Source organism: Notolabrus celidotus, chromosome 15, assembly GCF_009762535.1.
Source record: "Notolabrus celidotus isolate fNotCel1 chromosome 15, fNotCel1.pri, whole genome shotgun sequence".
NCBI classification, from domain to species: Eukaryota; Metazoa; Chordata; class Actinopteri; order Labriformes; family Labridae; genus Notolabrus; species Notolabrus celidotus.
The window spans coordinates 2759057-2780388 of NC_048286.1; the positions used below are offsets into that span (position 1 = coordinate 2759057).

The 21332-nt window shown below is 41.5% G+C and overlaps 1 gene segment (V, D, J or C); it reads left to right on the plus strand.

Moving 5' to 3' along the window:
• The first annotated feature begins 8376 nt into the window (after window positions 1–8376).
• On the plus strand, window positions 8377–10237 carry LOC117826157. The segment is given in 2 exon segments: window positions 8377–8955; window positions 9074–10237. Coding segments are annotated over 2 exon segments (591 nt in total).
• The last annotated feature ends 11095 nt before the right edge of the window (window positions 10238–21332 follow it).

Sequence of the window (21332 nt, forward strand, 5' to 3'; positions counted from 1 at the left end):
GAAATGATCTGAGCAGGCTGAACAAAAACCAGCAGATGAACAGATGACAGATCATGTCTGTGTCAGGGGAACAGCAGTGAACCTGTAACTTGTAACAGGATTTATTCAGTGAGTAAAAATGTTATCTGAAGACTCTTTACAAACAGATCAGGTCTAGGCCAGGCTTGGACCAGCTCTTAGTTACCTGGTGACTTTAATCTGCACATGAATGAAGCCACAGACGGTGCTGCCACTGAATTGTTAACATTCACTAAATCTTAACTCAACTCAACTTTATTTATAAAGCACCTTTCATACATAAAAACATGCAGCACAAAGTGCTTCACAGAATAACAGAGAGACAGAAAACAACAGCAATGGTAAAATGATAAAAGGCATGATTATAAAGAAAATACTTAAAAATAAAATCAATACAGTAAAATTAATAAAAAGAGTGGAAATAAAAAATAAAAATAAGGTAGTTAAAAAGATCAAATGAACACAAGAAATAAATAGATAAATAAATAATTAAATAAGATAAATAAATATTAAAGCAATAATTAAAATAATAATGATTAGGATAAGAATTTAAATAATAATAATAATAATAATAATAATAATAATAATAATAATAATAATAATAATAATAATAATAATAATAAAAATAAAAATGCAGTCCAGGGCTAAAAATAAATTACTCCAAATTAAAAGCTAGATTAAAAAGGTAAGTCTTCAGTTTACTTTTAAAAACACTCAGAGCTCACCGTTCTGGTGTCCAGAGGCAGAGAGTTCCACAGCTTAGGGGCATAAAAACAGAAAGCTCTCTCTCTCTGTGTGAGACACACGACGAACATTTAAAAGGGAAGCATTCCAGGACCTCAGTGATCGAGCTGGAACATAAAATGACAGGAGATCAGTGATGTTTGGAGGAGCAAGGCTGTTAAGAGCTTTAAAAACAATTAAAAGGACTTTAAAATCAATTCTAAAAGAGACAGGGAGCCAGTGCAGAGTTTTTAAAAGAGGGGTGATGTGATTGGTTTTCCTTCTCCTCATTAAAACTCTAGCTGCAGCGTTCTGAACAAGCTGCAGTTTCTTTTTTGGGCAAACCGGTAAAAAGGGAGTTACAGTAGTTGATGCGGCTTGTAATAAAAGCATGAATTAAAATTTGGGCATCTTTCTACAATAAAAAAGGTCGGACTTTTGCAATGTTTCTAAGATGATAAAATGAAGTACTTACGACCTTGTTAAAATGAGCATTAAAATTAAAATCTGAATCTGAAACCACTCCCAGGTTTGTGACCTTTGATTTAATTTGACTGTTAAAATCTCTCAGAGTAGTCTGGAGTTGTTCTCAGGCTGCTTTGGGTCCTATTAAAATACTTTCAGTTTTGTCTTTGTTTAATTTAAAAAAGTTCTTACTCATCCATACATTGATGTCAGAAAGGCGGTGAGGGAGTGAAGAGCGTTTATGTCATGGGGTGAGACAGAGATGTATAGTTTAGTGTCATCTGCATAGAAATGGTAATTGATGTGATGACTTGAGATAATGTGTCCGAGTCGTAAGATGTAAGTAGTGGACGCTGGCGCTTCTTGCTGCCGCTACTCTCCCACAACTTTTAACACATTTCTACGGTTCTCCAGCAACTTCATGACCGTGTTTTGAAATTGTACTGTACAGGGGATTCAACCCTTCCCTTTTGTCTGTTGATCCTCACTTGTGCTGCCATAGCTCCGTGTCCCGCTGACACCTGGATTACTTAGCCTACCTGCTTGACTCACTGCCCGGCTTCGTGTCATCGCCTCTCCACCGTGATTCACAATGTGGGTTAGCAGGGTCTATGTATGGCTCATGCTGGTCTGGGCTGTCCTGTCGCTCCTCCATCTAACCATGGAAGGACTTCTCCAGTACTCGCACCCAGTGGACCGGACCTCCACCGGTAGCTCTTCGCCTCCACCCGGACATCGCCCTCCTGCCTCACCGGAGGTACATCTCGTCGGGGTTTCCACTTCGGCGGCTCCAAGGGGATTATGTCATTTTGGTCCTCCACCCGCCGTCCAACCAGGAACACCTGCCGGTCTGTGAACCATGGAGTGTTAGCCAGCCTAGCTCGGTCGGCTAACACTCCCCTCAGCTGCGACAACACCGGCGTCACCTTCGGTCTCCTGAACATCCGCTCCCTCACGGGCAAAGGACATCTCGTCCAGGATTTCCTGACCGACCGCAAGTTTGATTTTCTGTGTTTAACTGAAACTTGGCAAGCTCCTGGTGATTTTTCCCAGCTGAATAGCTCCACTCTTCCGGGGTTTGTTTACATCAGCAAACCTTGTGGCTCGGGTCGCGGTGGTGGTATCGCAATACTCCACCGCGAGAAGTGGAAGGTCCTTCCAGTCTCTGTGCCCTCCCCCTCCTCCTTTGAATGCCTTATCTGTCAAATACCCGGACCCATTCCCACAATCATTGCCCCAATCCTATGTCCCCCTAAGCCACACAAGGACTTTTTAAATGAATTCTCTGCCGTCCTCACCCACCTCTCCACTCTCTCACCTAATGTGAGTCTGTTGGGAGATTTTAACATACACATGGACAATACTGCTCTTCCCCTCACCACTGACTTCACCTCATCACTTGACAGCTTTGGCTTCCAACAGTTTTCAGACTTCCCCACACACACTAAAGGTCATACCCTGGACTTAATCTGCTGCTCTGGTCTCACCCCCTCCAACTGTACTGCTGAACTTCCTATTACGGACCACTTCCTCCTCTCATTCAACGTCACCCTCCGGCTCTCCAAACCACCCCGTGTCATTTCCTTCCGTAATATTAAGGACATTAACATGGACTCCCTCTCCTCCTCCATCGCCACCCTGACTCTTGACCCTTCCTCCACCCCTGATGATCTTGTCACCCACTACAACAATGGCCTAACTAACATTCTCAACTTGCTTGCCCCTGTCAAATCCCGTTCCGTTTTCTTCACCCGCTCTGCCCCCTGGTTTACCCCTGATCTCCGCTCCATGAAATCAAAAAAACGACAGCTTGAAAGATTTTACAGGAAATCTGGTCTCACCATCCACAAAGAATTCTACACAGCCCAGCTTTCTCTCTATAAGGACTCTCATGCCAAATCTCAATATTACTACAGACTCATCTGCTCCAATGCAGGCAACACCAGGACTCTCTTCTCAGTACTTAACAGCATAATTCAACCTCCCGACTCCCTGCCCCCCCACCTATACTCCTCAGACACATGTAACTCTCTCCTTCTGTTTTTTAATCAAACGGTCAACAAAATCCACCAGCACCTGGCCTCCTCTTCCACCCCCCTCCCCTCCTTTGAATTTCTTCCCCCCTGTCAATCACTTTCCACCTCTGAACTCCCTCATCCTTCAGTAATCTCTGACCTCATCACCAAGTCCAAGCCCTCCTCATGCCAGCTCAATCCCCTCCCCACAGTCCTGGTCAAATCCTGCCTCCCCCCTCTGCTCCCCCTCATATCAGCCATTATCCACTCCTCACTGTCCACTGGAATTGTTCCCGCCCCCTTCAAATCTGCAGCTGTCAGTTCCAACCTGAAGAAACCTGGTTCAGACCCTATGACTCCAACAACCTCCACCCCATCTCTCACCTCCCTTTCATTTCCAAAATTCTAGAAAAAGACGTTGCCTCCCAACTCCACTCCCATCTCACCAGTAACAACCTCTACGAACAATTCCAGTCCGGTTTCCGTCCCCGCCACAGCACAGAAACAGCCCTCCTCAAGATCACCAACGACCTCCTCATGGCAGCTGACTCTGGTTTAATCTCCATCCTCATCCCCCTCGATCTGAGTGCAGCCTTCGACACCATTTCTCACCCCATCCTCCTCAAAAGACTCTCCTCCACAGGCATCACTATCACCCCCCTGCACTGGTTTCACTCCTTCCTCACAGGCCGCACTCAGTTCATCCAACTGAAATCCTTCACTTCACAACCCTCCCCCGTCACTTCAGGTGTGCCCCAGAGCTCTGTCCTGGGGCCCCTCCTCTTCATCACCTACCTTCTCCCACTCAGCAATATCTTCCGCAAATTTGGCATTCACTTTTACTGCTTCGCGGATGACACCCAGCTCTACCTTTCCAGTAAGCCCGACTCCACTCTCCAACCCTCCTCCCTCACCCTCTGACTCTCTGAGATCAAGTCCTGGTTCACCTCCAACTTCCTTCAACTTAACAGCAATAAAACAGAACTCCTCATAGGTACTAAATCCACCCTATCCAAAGCCGACAGTTTCTCCCTCTCCATAGACAGATCAACAGTGTCCCCCTCCCCTCAGGTAAAGAGTCTGGGTGTCATCCTCGACAGCTCACTTTCTTTCCACTCTCATATCAATAACATAACCTGCTCTGCATACTTCCATCTCCGCAACATCAACCGTCTCCGCCCCTCTCTCACCCCTCACACCACTGCTATCCTGGTCCACAGTCTTGTCACTTCCCGTATCGATTATTGTAATTCACTCCTCTTTGGTGTCCCTCACAAATCCCTCCATAAGCTTCAACTGGTCCAAAAATCTGCAGCCCACATCATCACCAGAACCCCCTCCTTTCACCACATCACCCCCGTCCTCCAGCAGCTTCACTGGCTCCCGGTCAAACTCAGAATTAATTTCAAAATCCTCCTTTACACATTCAAGGCCGTCCACAACCTCTCCCCCCCGTATCTGTCTGATCTCCTCCACATTGTCACCCCCTCTCGCTCCCTCAGGTCTTCCTCCTTCCTCCACCTCTCTGTGCCCCCTGCCCGTCTCAGCACCATGGGGAGCAGAGCTTTCAGTCGCTCTGCTCCCCAACTCTGGAACTCACTCCCACCTGACATCCGTAACTCCGACTCACTACGCCTGTTCAAATCCAAACTTAAAACTCACCTGTTTCAAAATGCATTCCTTGTCTGATTGTACTGTTTAATTTTAACTTGATCTAACTCTGCTTGTTTTTATTTATTTCATCACGTTGTTTTTATTTATTGTGTTTTAATCTGTCTGTAAAGTGACCTTGAGTGCTTTGAAAGGCGCTTCTAAATAAAATGTATTATTATTATTATTATTATTATTATTATTATTATTATTATTATTATTATTATTATTATTATTATTATAAGGAGAAAAGATTTCCATAAAATCAAGTTGGGGCATTATTTGGAGTAAGCCCTGGTACCATCTTCAAAGGGAAGACCAAGCTCCATATTACAGGGGATGTCAGAGTCTGGCCCCTAAGTGGGTGGCCTAGCAAGACAACACCTGAAGAGCACTTAGGACCTGTAGGCTGTCTTCTACAGACTTGCAGTCGAGGTTTGCAGGTCGATATGACAGACAGCTCTCTGCCCAGACAATTCAAAACAGCCGGTCTCCAGTCTCATAGGGCTGCCAGCTCATGAGTGCTCAGCGATGAGTCCAGATTCTGTCTACAGCAGGTGGATCGTACAGTCAAAGTGTGGAGAAGATTTGGAGAACAATATGCTGACTGCTGCACCGATAGAGTAACATCTTTTGGTGGAGGCAGTGTGATGGTGTGGGGCAGGATCTCCCTCACTGGAAAAACAAGGCTTGTCATCATTGGAGGAAATCTCAATACAGAGAGATATCGAGATTTGATTCTGCAACCAGTGGCAATCTCATATTTCCACAATCTGGGACCGAACTCATCCTCCATCCAAGATGACAACACTCTCCTCCACAGAGCGGGGTTTCTCAGAGACTACCTCCGGAATTTGGGAGTGGAGAGGATGGAGTGGCCTGCCAGCAGTCCTGATCTCAACCCCCTTGAACACTTGTGGGATCAGCTTGGGCTTGCTGTTTATGCCAGAGTTACCTACACAACCAGGTTGGCTGATTTGAGACAAGTGTTGGATGAAGAATTATTAAATTACCAAAAAGTCTTGTTTCTTCAGACTTCAATCATCTAATCCACCAAACCACACCAAACGAGAGTTGATGGCAGAATAAGATGTTTGGCATTGGCAGAGAAGGTTTGTCACATATTTCATGGGTGCAGCCCACAAACTCAGCTCTGCTGCTCACCCCACAAATGCCTGTTCCTTACAAATGTGACTCCATTTAAAAGGGACATAAACAGGCTTTCCAACTGAGTAAGATTTATTACCAAGAAGCATTGTTACAACAAAGGAATAATCTAACAAACACACATTTCCATTCTTGTTGTGCTATGTTTAGATATGAACATCAGAGAAGGATGAGTTGGAGCTGAAGTTTGATCCTGGTTCATGGTTTGGGTTGTTCTCCTGCAGACAGGTTTTTGTATTGACTCTTTTCACTGTGGGGCTATGGATACAACTACTACATCTTCGGCTCTGGAACTAGACTGTATGTTTCAGGTAAGAACAAACATTCATTTCTTTTAGTTTTTTCATTGAACAAGTGTGTTTTCATTAATTTTCAATGCAGAGACATTAAATATTAAAATATGTATTATTAGTAGAGGAGAAGTTAAAGCCATGAAGCTCCTGAGACATCACAGAGTTTCATTACTTCTTAAAGAGGATTAAATCTCACTACAGACATCCAGTTTGTGAAGAACTGTCATTCTTTTATATGTGAGATCATTTACAAGTAATAATGATAAATTAAAATAAACATAAATATGTTTCAGTAAACAAATGAAAAATGTTTGACTTTTAGATTTTAGTTAATAATAATAATAATAATAATAAAATAATAATAATAATAATAATAATAATAATAATGATAATAATTCAGTAGCATTAACAGAACAAAAACTGTATTTTATATGTTGGCACATTCTGTATGTCTTTGGGTGAAAAATGTTTCACACATATAAATAATATATAGAGCCAAAATCTTACATCAGTACATATAAAATACATTGATATTAAATATCTAATTTTCCCTGAGAGAGTAAGAGACTGTCTGTTTTCTACATGATATTATAAATGAACTCAAAGGTTCTTATTTCTACTAATACAGCGGCCCTGAAGCTCAGCCGCACAAACATGTCATGAAAAAACTTTGTGCAAACACATTTCACTAAACACAATTTAAAACACATAAATATTTCATATGACAGAAAAACATTTCACAACAAAATGCATCTCTCTAATTTCATTAAATATTTTAGACCTTTGTAAAATGTATGTTCACATAAATATGTTATTTGTTTTAATATGCACTGTTACCCAATCACAGAAAACGTGATAAATAATAATATTAATAAATAAAGACTTTAATACATTGTTTCATAATGCAGTCTTATGTTTCACTCACTTTAGTTTTTAATGATCAGATTGTAAACAGTTTAATTATTAATAGTTTTTAATAATCAGTAACTTTGAATAATTTTATTTTACTAACGTTTTATTCAAAACCTTTGAATTTAAAAATCTTTTAAAATATTTACTTGTAAAATTGTTATATTAGTTATAATAATAATAATAATAATAATAATAATAATAATAATAATAATATTAATAATAGATAACTTCGTTTTTATAATTTTTCAAAACATATTTCTTTTTAGTATATTGTAGTATTTTTAATAAAGTTATTTTTTAGATACCTCTAATTCGTAATGTAAGTTTGACTTGAGCAAAGCCACCAAACCTCAGTTGTTTGATAATACCTAAAGCTAACAATAGAAAAAAAAAAACTTTTGAAACATTTTTTAAATTTTTAAAAGTGAGTTATCTGTTTTTTTCAAATGAACTCTGAATATTTCATCAGTGCTGTGTTTTTCAAAGCTTGGAGCTAACTCTCTTGTGATGTTTTGTGTTTTCATTGTCATGCTGTCATGATGTTTGTTTTTATCTGTTGTTATTTTCATCTTTTGTTCTGAACTCTGCTTTGACTTGCCGGGGACATAAATTAAAAATTAGCCTCATGGCTAACTCGGGCATATTTACAATGGATGCTACACTGAAATGTTCATTAATATGCACTGTCCCTTTAAATAGATAATAAAACTATACTTTATATTTTTATGAAGATCATCTTGAGGATATCTTTAACAAAACTATGGATTCATTTGGAGAGCAAAGACTTTAGATTGGTGGTTAGTGGACCAGTCACCAGCAGAGAAAAGAAGAGGAGAAAAAGAAGAAGCTTGTGATGGATGTTAAAATACAAAAGGAGCAAAGACACATGGACCAAACAGACCTGAAGAGACCACAAACCACGCCACGATTTGGGTTTTGGCAGACTTACAGGAGCGGGTGAGAATAAGACACCAACAGACAATGAGCAGTGGTGAGGACCTTAAACAGGTGCTGCTGGTACTTTCTGGAAGCCTCGGTGTGTTCAGGGGGCGTGGAGGGGATTCATCTCACAGTGGATTTATTGTTGTCTGGAGGGCTTTGTGCTGAATTACATGTACAATGCCCCATTGCTGAAAGTTCACTCTCGATGCCCATGTAGTAAACTTAACGTAACAAAGTGCCCTGAATGAGCAGGTGATGATGCAGAGGAGAATACTGCTCATGTACATTTATAATAAACACTAATGTGAGATTAGATCAGTGATGTGTTTATTGGAGAGAATTCAAGACTGTAGGATCTGGTCTCTGTTGCTGACTGGTTTAGAGACCAGAGACCAACGAGGTGCAGAGCTGGGAGCTGCTGACTGTGTTAATGTGTGTGTGTGTTACTTGTTTCTCTTCAGATGAGCAGGTGGTGAAGCCTGTGGTGAGCGTGTACCCGGCTGCACCCAGAGCCCACCAGGAGGAGAAGAGCTCCCTGCTGTGTGTGGCCTCAGCCATGGTTCCTCCTCTGGTGAAGATCTCCTGGAGAAGACAAAAGGAGCGTGGTGCTCCGGAGAAACTGCCCTCTGCTGACACACAGCAGCTGAAGCTCACAGAGTCTGGATGTACGGCCTCCGTCTTACAGATCCATCAGCAAGGGATCAGCTTGTATGAATACCTCTGCAACGTTCAGCACGAGGGGGGCACAGAGGAGGCTCAGATCCACACAGGTAATGAAGGCTTGGTGACCGTGGTCCACACTGATCCAGCTTCATCTGATGATTCTTTAAAAAGAGGGCCGAGGAGCAGAAGACTGACACTGTTTTTACTTCTTCTCTCTTCCTGAAGGTCCTACGATTACAACACCAGAACCTACACCAGAACCTACACCAGAACCTACACCAGAACCTACACCAGAACCTACACCATCACTGCCTCCATCATCTCCTCCATCATCTCCTCCATCACCTCCTCCGTCACCTTCTGTCCCGTCTCAGTACGAGGTGAAGCTGCTCTTGATGCAGTACACGCTGCTGACAGTGAAGAGTCTGGTGTTCTGCTGTGGACTCTTTCTGCTGACCGTCCTCAGAGACAAGTGACCGTCCACAAACTGCACACATGCTGATGACCATATTCCACTCAGCGTTTCTCTCCATCATGTCATGAATTCATCTCATACAGCTCTGTGATGATCAGAGTTGAAATATGATCATAGAAGCAGCTGCAGTGAAGATGAGCACATATGTTGAGTATAGTTTGATCTCAGCTCTCTCTCTGCTGTGTATTTGAAGTCATTTGTTTTGTATTATAATCTAAAATCATTGAGTGTCTGTAGATAATGTAGGATTTATGTGTTTCTCTGATCTTGGGTTCTTTTTTATCACATCATGCAGAGTACGGCTGGTTTGTCAAACTCTCAGTGGAGTAAAAATCAGAGTCTTGAAAGAAGCTCACGCTCTCCTTTCACACACGGCCGAGAACAAATGTAGAGGAGGATATAAATATAAGCTTTCACATGAAGTAGGACCAAGTAGCTCAGCATGGACAGAAGAAAAAGAAAGGTCTAAATGTCAGTAAGTGTAGATTTGTCCCCAGGTTTATTGTAAAGCCCTCTCACAGTTCTTTCAGTGTGAGTTTGAATCTTTACGCTGATGACGCTGTCGTTTACAGGACAAAACAAAAAGAACAAACGGAGGCTGAAGGCTGAATGTTGAATCAATATATTGTTTATCTTTATGTTCTATCACAGTTATTTTATAGTTATTGGTTTGAAGTGAGTTTTTGTAGACTGATATTTTGTCAAACATTTAAATACAGGATCACAAACTGCAGCACAAAGTAATTCAACATCTGTGTTTGTCTTTTTCTGAAGTCACACAGCTCACACTGAAACTCTGATCTGAAGCCTGCTCAAATGAAATCAAAGCACAGATTCAAAGAAATGATCTTTGTGTTGATGTTGTTCAAATGTACATTTCACTGTCGCTCTTAAATAAAAGTCTGCATAGAGTACTTTGATGTTTGATCTTTATTCATGGTTTCAAAATAAGCTGCTCAGTGTTTTCCATCCAAACAAACCCTGACTAAAAGCTCGCCCTGTACTTTTCAACACCTGCTTTATTTCTAATGGAGCTTTCAGGTGACTCAGCTTCAGTCCACACAGGCTGTGTGATCACAGCAGTTCAACACAGACATCTGAACATCACTCACAGGTCATTTCATGAAACCTGAGATGAGTTCTGTTTGGAAGTCAGAGGGAAATGAACATGAACGACCTGTGTGTGCAGTCCAGACTTCTATAGTGATCCGGACTGAAGCTCTGACTGAATACAGAGCGTCAGTGGGGTTAACAAGGTGATCTGTGGTACACTGACCTCTGCTGAAGATGAACAGATGACTCTGATCAGCAGAATGAACAACCAGAGGAGCTGTCAGTCTCTCATGTTTGTGTTGAGTGCTTCATGTGCTGTTAGTCTCATCAGTGGGAACATGTGCAGCACATTGAATGGTGTTTGTCTAAGGATGAAGGTGGAGCAGTCATAATAATGATGCTGTCAAAGTAATGGTGACTTTAAAAACCCTCTGAGGACAGAAACGTATCATTTCTCTATAATTCAATGTAATCAATGTTTTTGGAGACATTTCATGACACATGTTATCTCCAGATACTATCTAATGATTTATAGAAACAAGGCTTTGAATCATTTGAGGTTTAGGAGTTAATACCAATCAAAGTAAGTATGTCTTCAGTCTGATATGTTGTCATCACTCTTTGTTGCTTTATTCCTTTTTATGTAAAGGAGATGTTTGTGTTGTTTTGTTTGTGACTCTGACACGTTCTTATCCCAGGTTACTGACACCTTGTTGAAGCCCTAGCAGCTCATACAGACTCATTATAGCCTGCTTCATGTCTCTCAGTCTGTTAGATTCAAGAGAAATCCCTCCATAGTTTAGGCTTTGTTATGTGGAGGTCTAACAGCACACAGGAGTTGAACCCCGGTCTCCAGTGCAGAGGCTCTCTGTTGTAATGTCTCTGGCCCAGACTTCAGTTTCAGACAGACTCTCATCTTTCTGCGTCAGCAGGTCAAATACCTGAAACAGGGCTCACATGTTGATCCTGTAGATTCACAGAGGGCTAACTTATGAGTAATAATAATAATAATAAAAGAGCATGAGCACAAAGAGCTTCCACAGGCAGCATCACAATAACACACACAAAGAAACATTTAGAGACACAGAGTATAAGAGGATGTTGGCTGTGACATGAAGGGAAGGAGAACGGCCTGATGGGAAACAGAGTTTTGTTATTACATATGCAAAAAGAGACACAGTGGTGTTCATGTAAATATGACTTTTCTAATGATCAGGATGTTTTCTGTTTTTAAGGTGATTAAAATGTTCTTCTGCTGCTTTCTATTTGTATTATTACGACACTAACATCCCACCCAAACATCCCATAAACTAGCTTCCAGCTGGAGTGGGACTTTGTTCTGTTGTGATTCTTTAATGAAGATGAGAAGTAAAGAAGTATCAGACTGAAGAAGTGTGTCTCCTTTCTTCACTGTCTCAGCTCTGAGTTCACAAACTAAACTTCCTGAGTTCTAGTTTCACCACATTCAAAGTGTGTAACTGTCATTGTGTTATTAATGTGAAAACCCTGAGCTGACGGTGAGGAGGCTGCAGAGAGGAAACCCACACAGCTCGTCTGCTGCCAGAAAGAGAGCGTTGATTCACCACCAACACTTTTTATGAGTCCATGGAACCAACCAGAGCAGAAACATAGCTGCTGCTGCTGTTCACACTCATCCACTCCTCTACCTCTCTGTTCCTGTTCCTCTATCCTCTGCATGTCCATAAGAGCTTGGACTTATTTACAGATGTTACTAAATGAAGTTGATCTGTTGTCTGTATGGATCACATCCCATGGTCCGGCTTTAAAAACACAGGTTTATAACAAAATGTAACTTCACTTCATGAAATGAAAAACAGTACTCTGATGTGCAATGATGAAATGAATCCTCAGAGATAATCTAGAGTTTGTTAATCTAGAGAGAGGCAGCATGGATTTATTCTTCTACATGTCTCTTTATATTCTGAACACGAGTCATTTTCAAAGCGTGATTTGGAGTCAAACGTTCCTCTTTGGTCACGGTTTCTTCCAAAAGGTAAAGGATGAGTTTGGTTTCTTAGAAGAGACACAGACACACAACGACATGTGGAGGAGATGTAGCAAAGAGCTTCACTGACTGTTGGTGAAGAGGTTAAAAAGCCACAGATCCCCTTTAAATAAATCAAGGTGAATCAAAGGATCTAACAGATGAAATGGAGGTCTGGTTTAGCTGAAGCCAGAAAAGTCCATCCAGCAGTTTTTCCTGCTCTCTAGTTTGGATTCATGAGATCATCTTCTCTTCTGTTGGTAAAGAGAGCTGTGGGACTATTACAGAAGTGAGATTAGATAGAACTGAAGTATTGACAAAGGAAATGCTGATGACACGTTGATCCAACATTACAGAACAGAACCGGGCCGGAGTGGGACTCATCTTCAGCCCGGGACCAGTCCACTTTATGACAAAATGTAGACTTTTATTTGATATTCTTTTCATCCTCTTCCCCTTCAACAGTGGATTTAGTTATTATTATACTGTTCTACTGTGAATCATTTAAAAAGCACAGGAGGTCACTTGAAGTGTGTGTGTATAAATTCTGATTCTCACACACTGGGACAAAACAGCCATCCTGTGTCATGAGTGTTATTGAAACAACAGACACACTGCTGAGTCATGGTACTGCCTCTGACACTAAAATCAAGTTTTACAATTGTTATAATTATTTAAGTCAATGAAAGTCTGCTTCCACCACTTAAACATATACATTGTCACATTGTGGTCTGACAGAACACATCAAATCTGTCATCATGATTTTATGATCAGAGACAGATTTCTGTGTTTGCTGCTGATGTTTCTCTTGAAATAGAGAGAGAGACCTCCACCCCATGGTTAGTCCCATTAAGAGGAAGAACATCATGATGGTGCTCTTACCTCAGTGCTTCTAAAGCCACAGTGACCTCTAGTGGATAAAAACACACACACAGTGGTAAACACTAGATGTGGACCCCTCAGACTCCACATCTCTTCTTCTACAGATCCTGTGTTCATGCAGAGATCTGTTAATAACCACAGATTACAGTCTCCTGATTATTACACTGCTAGCAAATAAAAACAAGGTCACATTAAAAATGATTCATTAAACAGCTGAATTATGATTATCATCTTATTATTATCATATCTATGAAGCACATTGTGAAGCAGGGTCATTTGAGTAGTGAAGCAACATTTCCTAAGTACAGCAAATGTGCCATAAAACAAAAGAAGGATGAGTTCCCAGATCAGATCAAACCAAATCCAGAGAGACTTTCAAACTGTCCAATATCCTCAAAAGGGTCAAATGTAGTCTAACTGTAAAAGTCAACCAGAAATCACAAGGCACGGACATTTTACAGGTCAAACCTTGAAGAGACTTCACGTGTGAAGCAGCAGTATTCTCCCGCCGTCTGCAGAGAGTGAGAGAGAGAGAGAGAGAGAGAGAGAGAGAGAGAGAGAGAGAGGGGCTGTATGCAATAACACTGATAGTAAGACCAGGACCCGGCTCTGAGCCAGGAGCCTTACTGCAGTGGTGTTTGTTCACCTTGATGGGCCTCCTTTAACTCATTTAACCCTCTCCTGTTCGTCCAATCAAGGATAACGTCTACAGGTCCAGACGGCATCAGCTCCAGACTCCTGAAGGACTGTGCTGACCAGCTCTGTGAGGTGTTTCTGCACATCTTCAACCTGAGCCTGAGTCTGGAGAGGGTCCTGTATCTGTGGAAAACTTCCTGCGTGGTACGAGTCCCAAAGACCTGTGGCCCTCACCTCTCAACTGGACCATAGACAGAATCATCCTCAAAAACCTGCGCCCACTGGTGAGCACAAACATGGACCCCCTGCAGTTTGCTTACCAACCGGACATTTGGACCTGCTTCAGAGATCCCTGTCCCACCTGGAGAACCCTGGCTGCACTGTGAAAGTCATGTTCTTTGACTTCTCCAGTGCATTCAACACAATCCAACCTTCTCTGTTCAGGGGGAAGGTAGAGAGAGCGGGCGTAGACTGTCACCTGGCTGCATGGACTGCAGACTACCTCACCAACAGACCACAGTATGTGAGGCTCCAGGACTGTGTGTCCGACACGATGGTCTGCAGCACAGGAGAACCACAGGGGACAGTGCTCTCCCCCTTCCTCTTCACTCTGTACACCTCAGACTTCAGCTACAACTCTGGGAGCTGTCACCTCCAGAAGTTCTCCGATGACACAGCCATCGTCGGGTGTGTGTCTGAGGGGGACGAGCTGGAGTACAGGGAGGTCATCATGGACTTTGTTGACTGGTGTGCGCTAAACCACCTTCAGCTCAACACCAGCAAGACCAAGGAGATGGTGATGGACTTTTGCAGAAAGACACCCCAGACTGCACCGAGTAACATCCAGGGATTGGACATGGAGAGGGTGGAGACCTACAAATACCTGGGTGTTCACCTCAACAATAAACTGGACTGGTCTCAACACAGACGTCCTGTACAAGAAGGGCCAAAGTGGTCTGCACCTGCTCAGAAGACTGAGGTCCTTCAGAGTGTGCAGGACTCAGGTACAGACATTTGATGACTCTGTGGTAGTGTCTGCACTTTTCTATGTAGTGGTCTGCTGGGGAGCAGGGAGCACAGAGAGGGACAGAGAAAGACTGAACAGACCGGTCAGCAGGGCCAGTTCTGTCCTGGACTGTGCTCTGGACTCCATAGAGGAGGTGGGTGAGAGGAGGATGTTAACCAAGCTGACATCCATCATGGACAATCCCTCTCACCCACTGCATGAGACGGTGGGGTCCCTGAGCAGCTCCTTCAGCAGCAGACTGAGACTGTTTTTTGAAACGGCCTGCTACATATCTACTAATGTAGTAGGCAGTAGGTACTGTGTCCTACATACTGTGTTTGAATTTAGTCTGTAGGATGACTGTTCTGTTGGATCTGTGTTGCAGTATGCTGAGCCAGACGTCACTGGATTTCCGGTTTTGGAATGCGGAATAAACAACGGCCAAGCTGATAGAGAAACTGCTTCTTTAGCATCACTAATGATTTAAACAGTTAGGAAGTGAGTTTATATGGAATTTAATAATTTACTCAGCACCTAAAAACTGAGTTCACCTCGTCAAAAAAAGGATGAGAAAAGAAAAAGCAGAACGAGCGCTGTGCATTGTGGGAAACAGTACGTGAGGCAGACTGGTCCGATGCATGCGGTGAAATTTTCCTGAATCAGTTCAACATCCGGGGAGTTTTGGCATACTGCAGATTTTGCTCTTGTTCACATACTACATACCGAATTTAGACCAAATCAGTACATGCTGCTAGTATAGTAGACGGTTTCAGAAACAGCCTGAGACCCTGCAGCACTATGCCTCTGTCTTCCCGGGTCACTGTTTATGATTCACGCCAACAAACTATTGTATCCATATCACAGCTGAGTCGCACTGTGTTTTTCATACTGTGTGTGTTTTTTTAATAACCTGGTGCAATTTTATCTGTGCAATAACTTACCTTACTATGGGCCTGATCTACTAAGATCCCAAATAACGAGCGCTAATTTGCGTGTGCAAATAATGATTTTGCACGTGTTATTTCTGGGCGTGTTGCGGGTGATCTACTATGACTGCATGTGGAAATTATAACAAGTGCAAAAGTGGTGCAGACTGCACTATTTTATGAGGATTTGCGTGTGCTATCGGCTGTCACCATGGAGAGTTTGAAAGAGCAGAGTGGTCTTAAGTGATAAATGAAGTTTGAAGACATGGAGTTGGAGGTCTTTGTGGAGGAGGGAAATAAACACATCGGTGAACTCCAGCAGAGACATGTCAGCGTTAGAAACACAATTTGGGAGGTCATCTGTGAAAAGGTGAATGATGTGAGAAAAAACAGAAGATCTGCCGATGAAATAAACACATTTACTCTACTCCAAAACACAATCAGTGTTTTGATGGAGTTTAGAGAGCGATTTGATGAGGCTTAGTCTGCCACTCTTGCTCTAGAAAAGTTAGGCGTCACTTGGATGAAGACAGTCGCCTCACTGTCACAGGGAGCAACTTTCAGGTGAACGTTTTTAATGCCTGATATCATCATCCAGCAACTGTCCCAAAGATTCACCAGCTTAAATGGAACTGGGAACATGTTTGAGGACATGTCATGTTATCTATTGAGAATGACAGATCAAAGAATGGACATACAGTGCATCGTGGACAAGTCCGCGGAGCTTAAGGCTCGTCCAAACAGTGGTGAGTAGGCCGAGTACTTCATATAGTTTTTTTGTTTGTATGTGAACATGTGGGCCGCTGTGCCAATTTGACTAAACTGTATATCTGTTGATACAGTGACCTACTGTGCTCTCATTATATGAACAAGTTAAAGTGGGTGTCAGAATGATGCGGTCGCTATCCGTGGTGCTGAATTGAACACATGCTCAACAGTGTGTGTGTGTGTGTGTGTGTGTGTGTGTGTGTGTGTGTGTGTGTGTGTGTGTGTGTGTGTGTGTGTGTGTGTGTGTGTATGTGACGTCCCAGGAAGTCCCAGTTCACTGGAAAGAAAACGTCTTTGAACTCCTTTGATTTGGAAAAAGAGAGAAGGTGAGAAGCTGGATCATCATGCGGGACAAAGACCAGATCAGACCACAGAGCTCTGAAATAAAGACACCAAGTTTGAATTTAAAGGTCTCAACTCAGTCAGACTTTCTGAAGTCTGTAAGAAGGTTCATCTTGACGTCTGGAAACAAACCTGTAACTGAAGAAGAGGATGTGACCTTGTTGCTTCAGTTCAGCTTTCTTTCACTCGCTCCTTGACGATCAAATAGTTTTTGTGAATGAATGAGTGATCTCCCTCCTTCAGACCTGTCTGACCTCCTTCACCTGGTGTCCAGTCCTGGGGTCTCATTTATAAATGTTGCTTACGCACAAAACAGGGCCTGAAATTGGCGTACGCCAGTTTTCACGCCAAGTTTGTGATTTATAAAAAAAGACTGGATGTGAAAATGTGACTACCGGTAAGCAAACTGTGACCCAGGCGTACGTACATTTTAGAGGCAGGGGGAAATTGGTGACACAGTTGGTGAGAGGGAGAACTGAAGTCAGATTATATTTGAATGCCTTTTACACATTTCATTCATTGAATAACAACATTAACAGACCGCGTCACCATCATCACTAAAACCAGCATACTCAATGTGTATGTCTGTCTGTTGTAAGACGTTTCCAACAAGCTGTCATTAAAAGATAAAAGCTTGTCTTAAAGTTCATCAAATATTTCATCAGCTTTGTCACAGCTGGTGCAACAGGCTGCTGGTCTTTATGGAAACAGCTCTCCAGGTTTCTGTCCTCAGAGTGAAACAGAAGTCCGCCTGCTGCAGGATTGTTTCCAGACGTCAGGATGAACTTCCTCACAGACATCAGGCTGAGAGAGTTGATCCAAACTTTGAACTCCTCTCCTCTTCTCTACTTTCCTTTAGTGGTGTAGTCCTTTATTTCAGGGCGCTCTAAACTGATCTGGTCTTTGTCCTGGTGATCCAGCTTCTCATCCTCTCTCTTTTTCAAAGGGCTCTTAGAGAGGTGTTTCTCTCAGGTCATTGAGGCTTTTTGGGGCGACGACAGAAATAAAAGGACCTGACCTGACTTATCAACATGCTGTTGTTTATTGTTGTTGTTATTTGTTGTGGTTTATTGTTGTTGTTTTTACCATGTAAAGCACTTTGGGGAACATTGTTTGTTTTTAAATCTGCTATAAATAAAGTTGACTTGACTTAAGAAAAACAGAAACAAAGGACAAAGACGAGGAGTGAAATAGAAAGAATATAAACACAATACATATACTTTATTAAAAGATTTAAAAACACAATACACACACACACACACACACACACACACACACACACACACACACACACACACACACTGTTGAGCATGAGTGACAGAGACATGAGGAAGCATGAACAGTGGAAGTAGAAGCAGTTGTAGTGAACTGAAGAGTTTGGAGCAGTGTGTGGAGCAGACACCAGGGGGCAGCAGTGTGCAGGTTTCAATCTGAACAGGATGGAGTACATTTCTATTCACTGTAATACGAGCTGATAACTGCAGTAAACTACTTCAAGAGAATTGAACATGTGATTAAAAATGTGCTTTAATATCAGCAGGTGTTAACAAATACATGGAGGTGAGTTTAGTCTTTGCAGAATCAGGACATGTGTGTCCTGCAAACAGCTGAGAACAGAGATCCAGTCTGCAGGTTTCTCTAACATCCACTGATATAAAGGAACAACTCAACACATACAGGTGACAGAACTCAGACTGAAGGTGAAAGCTGTGTTTACCTTTAGTTCAGTCACTTTCAAACATTTGACTGAATCTCAGAGTCAGATAAATGTGACGTTTGTTTTGTTGAAATGTGACATGTTTTTAAATTGACATGGTTGTAAATGTGCTCTAAAAATAAAGTTGACTTGAAATAAATCAGTAGTATAACAGCTTTCATTTCCTGGTATTGAATTTATACAAACATTTAAAACAGAGTCATTGAATGAATTAAATAAAATAACAAATGTAATCAGATCAGAGCCAAATATTCAGGAAGGAGAGAATATTTGGAGAAAAGAAAGATATTTAATAGATAGAATAATCTGATCTCATCCTCAGCCCTCTTCTAGTCCAAAAGAAATAAAGATGACAAAAAGTGATGTTTGAAAAACACACAGAGGGTTTTCTGTTCAGAACCACAAAGAGTTTCTTTATCCGGGGGAGATTCAGTCATTCCAGCTGCTCTTAAACACAATACAGAAAGAATATCAGAACATGAACAGAAAGAAGGAATACAATAAGATATAAACACTAATAAATAATAACAATAACAAAATCAAAAGTAAGAACAGAGTTCAGGGTTTTCCGGTCCTTTGAGGTCAATTACAGGTCCAAACCTACATAAAGGAATCAGTGGGATCACTCAATATTATTATTATTATTGTTATTATTATTATTATTATTATTATTATTATTATTATTATTATTATTATTATTATTCTTATTATTATTATTATCATTATCATTATTATTATTATAGAACTAAATTCATAAATGAAAACTAAAAAAGAAGTTTCTGAATGAACTGAGGAAACACTCAACGTAAAATAAGATGTTAAAACTCAACACAGGAAATTAAACTCACCAAAATAAAATAAATTATTAAAATAATAAAACACTAAAATATTAAACCAGTAAAAGAGACTAGAAGATGCTGTTCTTTAAAAAGTGACTAAAATTTGAACTAGATAATAAATGAATAAAGTAAGGTGTAATAAAACTGTTATAAGAATAAGACTCAGTTAAAGTGAGACTAAAAAGGTCGGTCTTGAGTTTGATTTTATAAATGTTGATGCTCTGTGCAGCCCTCAGATCTTCAGGCTGTTCCTCAGACGTGGGCCGTGATGATGAGAAGCTGCCTTACCGTGAGTCTTTGTTCTAACTTTTGGTACCATTAAAAGTCCACTACCTGAAGACCTGAGGGCTCTCACAGGCTCATATGATAAATCTGATAAATAAGAAGGAGCAAGACCATTAAGAGATTTGAAAAACAATCAAATAATCTTAAATCTAAAAGATAAAGGAAGCCATGCAGAGACTTTAAAACGGGTGTAATGTGGGCTCTCGTTCTGGTCTTTGTAAGCGTTCTAGCAGCTGAAGCTGAGAGATGTTCTTTTTGAGAAGACCAGAAAGAAGAGCGGTACAATCATCAGTTCTACAGGAGATAAAAGCAGACAGCAGACAGCAGACCGCCTGTGTTTCCACCCTGTGTGTGTTTATTTCTGAATCATTGTGAGCCACATATTTTATTCTGCAGTCAAAATCATTCAAAATGAAATCATAATAATTCAACAAAGAAAACAACAGAACATAAATACATCCCCTGTTCTGTGAAGTCATCTTCTCTTTCATGAAAATAAATATAAAGACTTCTAAATATTAAATACAGAGTCACTTTGAACACTTCAGATACAAAGAACAGCCTCTCCCTTCAATCAAATATTCTGTTCAAATCTTTGAGTCCTCTTTCTTCTTTGTTTGTTTTTAACCCTAAAAAACATTTGAACAAACATGTTGACTAAACTTTGTTTGTTGATATTTTTACTGAACAACAATCACTGAAGTTTGTGTTTTTGGTTTGAATATGTAGATCTAAGATTCATGTCAGCGTGGTGTTTAACGTGTAATGTGATATTTGACTGAAAGTGTTGAAGTGTCTTTGGGCAAAACACTGAACCCCAAACCAGCTCTGGTGTCTGTGCCGGTCTGAGTGTGTGTGTGGATCAGTTCAAACTGAGGGGCACTCTGCACAGCAGCCTCTAACATGTGGCTGAATGTGACATGTAACGTGAAAGTGCTTTGAGTGGTCAGAAGACAGAGAGAGCTCTAAAAACACTGTCCCTTTAACATTTGGTACCACCAGGAAAAACCTCTTCAACAGGCAGAGACCTCGAGCAGAACCAGACTCATGTTAACCTGAGACCTGCTGAGACTGGACTGAGAAAGAGGGACAGAGGACAGACAGAGAGACAGAGACAGACTGACAGAGCAACAACAACAACAACAACAACAACAACAACAACAACAACAACAACAACAACAACAACAACAACAACAAACACTACAGACAGTAAGAGTGGAACAAAGATGTGTCCAGTCACTGATACAGACATGATAACACACATATGACTGATGGTGATGGTTGTAACAGCTGAAGTCAACAGGTCTATTATTAATGTTTCACAGCAGCACACAGGAAACTGTCCTCTGTCTCCATGGTAACTGTGCTCTGTCTGTGGCTCCTCCTTCAAACCTCAGACTCTGCAGGAAACCACACACCTCCAGCCCAGCTGTCAATCATCAGCAGGGGCCTTATCTGTGTGCAGCAGGGGCTGATGGGAGCTCTGAGGACCTGTGAGAAAGCACCTGGTCCTGGTCTCTCAGCTCGACCTGGTTTGGCCTCAGTCCTCC